Source organism: Mytilus edulis, chromosome 5, assembly GCF_963676685.1.
Source record: "Mytilus edulis chromosome 5, xbMytEdul2.2, whole genome shotgun sequence".
NCBI classification, from domain to species: domain Eukaryota; kingdom Metazoa; phylum Mollusca; class Bivalvia; order Mytilida; family Mytilidae; genus Mytilus; species Mytilus edulis.
In genome coordinates, this window is record NC_092348.1 from 20,070,365 (window position 1) to 20,079,612 (window position 9,248).

The 9,248-nt window shown below is 32.8% G+C and overlaps 1 protein-coding gene across 2 annotated transcripts in view; it reads left to right on the forward strand.

Annotated features, from left to right (window-relative positions):
- LOC139523171 (retroviral integration site protein Fli-1 homolog) overlaps positions 1 to 5,371 on the forward strand; it is a 21,427-nt gene extending 16,056 nt beyond the window's left edge. For both annotated transcript variants that reach the window (XM_071316977.1, XM_071316978.1), the window contains exons 6-7: positions 3,218 to 3,268; positions 3,501 to 5,371. In XM_071316977.1, coding sequence (XP_071173078.1) covers positions 3,218 to 3,268; positions 3,501 to 4,030 — 581 coding nt within the window. In that variant the 3' untranslated portion in view covers positions 4,031 to 5,371. The remainder of the gene's footprint in view (positions 1 to 3,217; positions 3,269 to 3,500) is intronic.
- The last annotated feature ends 3,877 nt before the right edge of the window (positions 5,372 to 9,248 follow it).

A 9,248-nucleotide genomic window follows, 5' to 3' on the forward strand; every position in this document is an offset into this window, starting at 1 on the left:
TAACGTACTTTTGACTTCTGTTTCGGTCATATTTTACACTCTCAAAATTTATGTTTTATAGGCTTTTCAAAAATTTATTTTCGAGCGTGCCTGGTGAAGGCTATTCCGGAAACAAGTGTCTCGCGCAAGGAAATAACCAGGGGGGGGGGGGGGCAAAAAAAACCAACAAAAAACATTTATGTATATATAGATTATATGTTATTCATACTCTTTCTTGTACACAGTACTAGTCATACACTGAAACAATTTCCCCAACACCTAAGTGAAACATCTGATAAGGTCACATCTTTAAGGAAAATATTTGTCTGCATGAGAGAGAGAGAGAGAGAGAGAGAGAGAGAGAGAGGAGAGAGAGAAGAGAGAGAGAGAGAGGAGAGAGAGAGAGAGAGAGGAGAGAGAGAGAGAGAGAGAGAGAGAGAGAGAGAGAGAGAGAGAGAGGAGAGAGAGAGAGAGGAGAGAGAGGAGAGAGAGAGAGAGAGAGAGAGAGAGAGAGAGAGGAGAGAGAGAGAGAGAGAGAGAGAGAGAGAGAGAGAGAGAGAGAGGAGAGGAGAGAACAAAAAACCAATGCATGAGAATCATGTGAGAGCTTATTGCAAAATATGAAATCAAAGCTATAAAGTTTTTAAAGTTTGTAAAGGTCTTGTTGAAATAATAGAAATGGTTTTTTTTTTTGTTTCTTATGATAATTCTTTAAGGTCACGTGTGTGAAAAAATAATATCATATATAAAATTCAAAATACAATAGAACAATCCAACGGGATGCAAACACTTCACAAGTATCTTATAAGTGTTCGAGTAAAGCGTGTTAAAAATCAAATTTAGTCATAAAAGATGAAATTATTCATAGAAAACAACATCTAATTTTCAACTTTCTATCCCAATAATTACCGTAATAATCCAGAAACTGGCAAACGCCGTTTTGAAGTGTCACTAACCTCCACTAAATAAAACGGTTCAATGACAGATTTTAATCATATGAAATCCTATCCATGGTCTCTTGATCGTCGTTGTCAATTTCATATTTTCTTTTATTGGGATTCTTGAAATTGTCATCTTTAGATTTTCCGGTTTTCATTTAATCATTTGCGAATTGTCTTATTAACATACATAATTCTACGCACCTGCGATAGGCATGGTGGAAAGTCCTCTCCTCGAAACATTAGAAGTTACATAAAGTTTTGACACGCTCACGCGAACTTGTAATATAATAAGAAATAGAAGGGAAAAAAAACGCTGATGGGGGAATGTTCAAACAATGTTTTGAGAATGTCGCAAAAATGAGAAGAGATGTCAGTTGCATGCGCTTACTGCACTTGAAAAAATGGAAGACTCCAACAACCTCAGGCAAAATTTCCTTTGATAAGAACCTATTTTCGTCAAAATTATCCTATTTTGTTTTCATTAAAATCTTTAAAACAGTAATCATATCCACCAACAATATTATATATAAAATATTACATTATCATAAAGACAACGAGACAGCAAACCAACAACACAATTAAATCAAAAAGACTTTAATTTGGGGTCTCCAATGCCAGCTGTTCATTTGATTGTGTTTCAGTTTAGCCTTTAAATTAGCTTATATTGTAATTGCTGATGTACTATCTGTTCCCGAAAGATTCACCAGCTCAATCCGAAGTACTGACGTGATTTCAAACAAACCTTTCTGCACTTGTCAGATCTTAAATTTTGAGATTATAAGAAACAAGCCTGAAACTAAGGTTTCAAATCCCTCAGGCAAAGTTGCCCAAAGCTGCTCTTAGAAGGATTTGGCTATTATTATTTTAGGTTTTTTTGCCTTTAGCTGTTTCGGTTCTTATTACCTTGACTTTCAAATATTCGGCTTTGAGCGTTCCTGATGAAGGAAAATCCAGAAAGAGCTTCGGATGTAGGAAATGTATAATGTGTTGCTTTCATTTTTAAGTGCATAGACTCCATATGAACAAAATTGTATATTTCTCTTATTATTAGTATTTCTCGGTCAATTTTTAATAATTCTTCATCCAGATAAACGTGTTTACATTATATTTCGTTACAATATCATTAAAAGTGATTTTTTTTTGTTGGTTTTAGATATGTTATATTGAAAGAAAAGTTAAAATAACAAATTTGCATAAATACCCCCATGTAATGAATAAATGATTACTAGTATTTAAAAAGAACACGCCAAGGGTGGCAAGTCTTTCAAGGTGTGCACCTCCAACTTACCTGTAGCCGTACAAGATTTATAAATAAATGTAAATTTTGAGACAGAAATAGCACTAGCCAAAATTTCATTCCATTTTCAAACAATAATAATAAGAAGACTCTTGCAACTTCCTAATGTACAATCAGTTTTCCGAAAAATATCTATTAGTGTATCCTATGACGCCGGTCAATCCCCCAAGCAGTAGCAATCTATGGTTGGATGAAACCTTATTAACGGGTTAACAGAGAAAATTGCCAATATCGAACTGTATTTAACTTTTGTCTCCGATTAAACAGTTAATGAATGTAACAATCTGTGTAATCGGATTTTTATTCCGACGATACGTTTACTTTTTCATTCCATCTTTTTGCCTTTTCAATTCTTTATAATACGAGCAATCTAGATATGCGCACGTCTCGGAAATTAGCTTTCGTCCTGAGGGATTCCGAAAGTTCGCACTAAATTGATTTTGATTAATGTGGGGACCTTGTACGTTATTGTTGAAGTTGTTGTGAGAGCAATTGGTCGAAAATACCTAAAATATCTTTTAAAAGACATTTGAAAACGTTAAATGAAGCAAAGAGCTGAATAACGAACTATTAACCCGCAAAATAACAAATTAACAGAACATTTTCTGCAGTGTTCAGGCATTTGCTTATAACTAGGGCTTTTTTGTTTATAAATTTGTTCGAATAACAGTACTTTGTTCGATGCCTAAATCCTAACTTTGATAAAGTAATGACGAATATAGCTCTTATTTTATCTTGCTAACAATGAATTTCTGATTTATCAGGTATCCAATACATAGCAGAAAAAGGGTATTCAATACAATAAAGAAACATTAAGTCATATATGATAATTGTAACACGCTGCATTTGTTCATTTTCAATCATTGCTGTACTTTGAATGGTAATATATATTGATATCAAAAGAAAGAAATAACGTATGCCAGCATTTGTACAATAAGGTAAAAACAAAGCATTGTGTTTTTGTTTGTGGCTAATTGTTCATTTTCTTTTTTTTTTTTAGAACAATTGTATCAACGAATGGTTCATGTATCGAGTCGATTTTCCAGTTCAGGTAAATTTACAACTTGTCAATTTATATGTTTTTAAATATCGTTGCTTTTTTACCATGCAGAAAGAATTAACCGAATTGATAAATGAGTTGAAAGTATCTTATTTAAATCATTCAACAATTGACTAGTATTTTATTTATTCGATATACAATTTGTCCGTTTAGTTAATGCAAAAGACGTCGTTCCATTCAATTAAACTTTTCTTTGTATTATAAAAAAATATTTTATTTTCAGGAACAGGTCAGATACAGTTATGGCAGTTTCTCTTGGAACTTTTATCCGACAGACGAAATATGGGATGTATAACATGGGAAGGAACACAAGGAGAGTTTAAACTTGTTGACCCTGATGAAGTTGCTAGACGATGGGGTGAAAGGAAAAGTAAACCGAACATGAATTACGACAAACTGAGCCGTGCTCTGAGATATTACTACGACAAGAACATAATGACAAAAGTTCACGGGAAGCGATATGCATACAAATTTGATTTTGTTGGACTTGCTCAAAATATGCAACAGACAACACCTGAAACTTATCACACACCACATCGATATCAATCAGACATGTTTATGCCAAGTTATGGTCCATCTCCTCTTAATTACCTCAATCCGCATGCGCCTATGCCACCAACGACATCTTCCGGACTCTTTTGTTCTCCAAGCCCGTATTGGCCATCAACGACCAATAATATCTTCCCTAACATTCCAGGACATGGGTTATCCCCGCATGGAGTACAGCCGCACGTGGGGTCGTTTTATCCGTAACTTTTAAAAACATATTAATTTTACATGTACTATTTTTGCTGTAAATACTCCTGTTATTGATATTTGAATCGTTTTATTTATGTTGAGATTTTGTTGAATAAATCATTTTGTCAGACTTTGATTATTTATTGAGACATTAGTATTATTCTACAATTTGTGATTTCATCTACCGAATTAATTTGAAAAAATACGTAATATTTTATTGGTAATTTTATATCAAGTTTAGTGATTATCTGCAAACTTTTCCATTTGTTCTTTCCTTTTCTTAGTGGTTAATACATCTGTTAGTCTCGACTGCTAGCAACACATTTTTGAAATATAATAACAGATAGACTGGGCATAATAAAATGAAAAAATAAATAAAAATTGATTGAGAAAAATTACTAATGTACTTGTAAAATATCTCGTCGAAAACTTTCAACCTGATTTTAAATTAAGGTGCATTTTTTTTATCTTCATGCATATCTTCAGTTGAGAGTTTTTCCATTTTGATACCCTTTGCAATTCTGAATTGTCAGGAAAAGATGCAGATTGTTACACTACGGACTATATATTGTTTTTATTGTGCCTTCTGTCACGTACCTTTTGTCGTTTTGCTGATTAAGATTAAAGGGGCGGATATATTCTCACAAAATGTGAAACCTACTAAAGATTTATTTGCAAATCGAAAGTCATCGTTTGTTTATCCCGTTATAAATAATGTCTTTTTAATAACAATGTTAACTTAATTCCAGAAAATTGGGAAAACAAATATAATGACATAAGGTTTAATTGCCAATAAGACAATTATCCGTCAAAGACGGAGGCGAAGGAAAGCAACGTTAGGTCACCTTACAACCTTCACAATTATCAAAACCCACACTGTATAGCAAATTGTAAAAGGTACCGACATGGCAAAATTTAAAACAGTAAACCAGAACAAATATGGCACACAGCAACCGAGGACAACCATAGAATTACAGGCTCTTGTCAGAATTGGACAGGATATGAACCAATGGAACTTTAACACACAGCCACACGATACGCACCAAAAATGATAACAAAGATCCCTCCCAGGATTTGATAAGTCAATAATTCTGTTAAACACGTAAAAATGATGGTATATTCCGTAGAGAGATGCTATATTTAAACGTAAGCCGCCTCTATTCAACATTACTTATCGTCTAAACATTTGAAAAATCACAATTTCAGGAAAGATACTTGGAGAAAGTTTACTGACCAGATTTGTATGCAGACCCATTCTCGTGAACGTTTGTCATTATAGTCTGGGCGTAGTTATTGTCAAATTGTGAATGCATTGAAGAAAATACTGAAAATTATCAAATAAAGTTTGATACTGTTTCAGAAGCATATCATTCAACGGTTTTAAGGAAAGCCTCAGATGTTAACATTCAGATACATAGTTTTAAAAAAAATCATGTTTTTTGGATTTTTTTCGTAAGCTGACCCCCATAAAAAAGAAAAATAATCAAAATACAGAACTTCGAGGAAAATTCAAAACTGAAAAGTTCGTTATCAAACGCTCAACCACATTGGATAACAACTGTCATATTCCAGACTTGGTACAGGCATTTTCTTGTGTAAAAAATGGTTTTATAGCTACATGTAGCTACAATCCTTTCACTATTATTTGATGATTTACAAACAGAAAAAAAAACAATACCAAGGTGAAGTCAAAATTATATGTCAAGACTAAAAGATAAAATGACAAACAATGTTTCCCATCACATTAAATGGTAAACAACTTTTTTTGATTATTTTTTTTGAAAAACAAGTTAACCATTGTAGACCAAAGAACGGCCTCTACCATGCACTGAGCAAATGTCCTTATGTTTATTGTGCCATGAGTTTCGGAATATGTGTATATACATATTGCGCTTAAAATGATATATTACATATTCAACTAAATATTTACTGACTCGGAGATCCCACTTTTGTTTATATTCATAACATAGATTTAGCTATATGTGTGAAAAACGATTGAAATCTACCAGTTTTTGGTTAAGAGATAAGAAAATTATGACAGGATTAGCTTCCGCTCATTTACAATGTAGACTTTGCCTTCCAGTGCATCAAAATGTTTTGCATTGAATAAACTTTCGCATTCATAATGATGCCTACCATAAAACATAGATGAAGCTTTTGGACAAGTTTACAACGCTGATTTGCCAAATAAATCTATATTGTGCAATGAATTTTGGAATATTGACATGTGCTGTGATGGCAAAGTTATTCACAAACATCAATATTGCAACTCGAAAAAGAATTTTAATTTATTTCGAAATGTTCCCCGGGTCTCTGATTACATGGTGCCTGAATGTGGTTACTCCCTAAAACAACTACAAAAAGGACACGGAAAAACTAAACGATAAATGTTTTTGCTATTTCCTTTCATAAAAAAACTTATTTTCATTATTATACAGAAAGGCCAAATCTATTTGGAGAGATGGAATCATTTTCATCAATATTTATACCATTTGTTAGCGACAGTCAACTGTACATGTATATAGAATTCACAATGTTTGTCGTGGTTTTGTTCGTTCATTTGTTTGTTCCTTCGTTCGTTACTTAATAGCATATCTGGCTTCCGCAACATCTCTTTATCTGATACAAGTCTATATAATGACTTGTATGTATAGGTAGTTGTGTATCATGTTTACGGGTTAATAGTTTATTTTAGTATGTGACAAAAAGAAACGTGTGTTGGACATATGAAAGCCTGTGGATCAATGGAAAAATAAAACTAACAATAGAAAAATCGTCCCATTTATCATAAACTTGGAATGAATATTATCATGAGAAATTTAAACAGTTTTGTCTCATTTGGTCACTATAAATGTTTGATTTATTAAAAAGGAACTCAGGTGGATAATTTCATGATACTTTTACATATGACGTGGCTCTGTGCTTATACATCTCGTCACTGTGCTATTTTGCCATAGTTAATGTAATGGAATTGTATGCAACTGTCATACAAGTAAGAGGTTTAGCTAGCTATAAAATCAGGTTTAATCCACCATTTTCTACATAAGAAAAGTCAGGAATATGACAGTTGTTGTTTATTCGTTTGATATGTTCGAGATTTTGAATTTGTCATTTGATTAGAAACTTTCCTTTTTATTTTTTCTTGGAGTTTAGTATTTTACTTTTTATAAAAATCTTGATTGTTCATAACAGAATATTTCATCTTAACATCTACATATAGTGTTAAAATATATCTATCAAGTGATTATTTGTTTGTTTTTATGAAGCTTTAACATAATTTAGGATTCATAACAGTGAAGGAATAAATCTGCAATAAGAGGGACCCATCTAGTTCCCATATTAATACCAATCACCTCTCTGTGTACATTAGCTTATCACAACTCGTAATGTGAGATATTGCTCACTAATGATACCCACGCTTCAATTATTTGATAAACAGTCAACAGGAAGCTGAAGAGAAATTGAGTTGAAATTGCATCAAACGGTAAAGAATGCTCACATAAACGTTGATATCATATGTTAAGTTACTCTGATTCATATAGCTGCTTAGGAAAACTGATGTTAGTGTCAATACAAATGAATATAAAGATAAAGAAAGCAAAAGTTTTTCCGAACATTAACTTGAAAACTGATAAGGAAACTACCGTTCAACTTCAAGGGGGGGGGGTGTATTTTTTTTCTAAAAAAGAATTATGATCCCTAAATTAATGCGCGAAAAATTAATGTATAAGGAAAAAAACAGAATATAATTAAAAATTATTGGTGAATTTGATTTCAACATGTATTCAGAAAAAATTAAACAAATAGGCAATGAACAGGTACGACATAGCAAACTACTTCTAAGTGCACAAAAAAGTTTTAACGAACTAAAAATGTCGTGTCAACAGTCGTACGCAACAAAAGTTAGCCCACACATTACCCCAGATAATATTCCGGTCAGTTCAACTGATAGTACATCTCAGAGTTATAATTCACGAATGCGATCACCCGAATCGGAGATTTCTAACGGTACAGTTAAAGACTCACAACAACCACACGAAACACTCCGTACAAATGTTCTTGCAAAAAAAGACGACAGTTATAAAAATGATGAACCAACGACGTTCAAAATACCTGTTCGCTTGCAGGGTTCCACTGCTGCAGTTCAGTCCACTGATGACAACTTCTTTACTGGTGTTTCACGGAAAAGGTCCGCAAGGTATTACTTGTCAGGAATTGATTCGAAGTCAACCCGTTCCGGAATCATGACATATTTAGAGAGTAGAAATGTGCAAGTGACATACCTAAGATTGTTTCAATCGCGAAATAGTTTACGCTATGTGTCTGCTAAATTGAACGTATCCGAACAATGTGCTAATATTATTGAAGGGGAAAACTTTTGGCCAAGTGGTGTGCATTGTAGATGCTGGCTTAGTAACCAGGCGTGGTATCAACGAAGCTCCGAGGTTCCAAGCGATATAAAACAAGGCGAAAACTAAAAATTTTCATAATGAATAGAACTATTATTTCAAATGTTGTATTATTTCTGAATGTATTACTCATTTTGTTTTTTATGTCTAGTATTAAGTTAGTAGCTTGGAACGTCAGGGGTATCATGTCCTCTACTATTTGTCTAAGTAAATTTTTAAAGGACACTGATTGTGATATATGTGTTATATCGGAACATAAATTGAAAGAAAGGTCTTTACATTATTTATCTACTATAGAAAGAGGGTATAACTGTATAAGTAAAGCTGATGCATTACCCATAGGGTATAACGCATATCATGGTAAGGGTGGTATTGCCATATTATACAAAACTTCACTTCAGTTTTCTGTAAATGAAATAAGTGACATTAACTCCAGTAGAATAGCTGGTATTGAACTTAAAAACCAGTCTTATGGTTCACTTTTTATCTTTGGTGCGTACTTACCATCTGATGACTCTATTGAAAATTATAAGAGTGAATTAAATATACTAGATAATTTATATACATACTATAGTGTTTATGGTAATTGTATAATTGCAGGTGATTTAAATGCTAGCTGCTTAGATAAAGACAGACCTATGTCAAACAATTATAAATCAAAAGAGTTATTAAAATTTGTATCTAGGCATCATTTGTTGTATGCCGGGGGTGAAATACAAATAAAAGGGCCAAATTATTCGTATATAACCAAACAAACAATGTTAGATTATATCTTATGCAACGAAAGTATGTATAGAAAACTAAGGTACTATGAAATCCTTGAT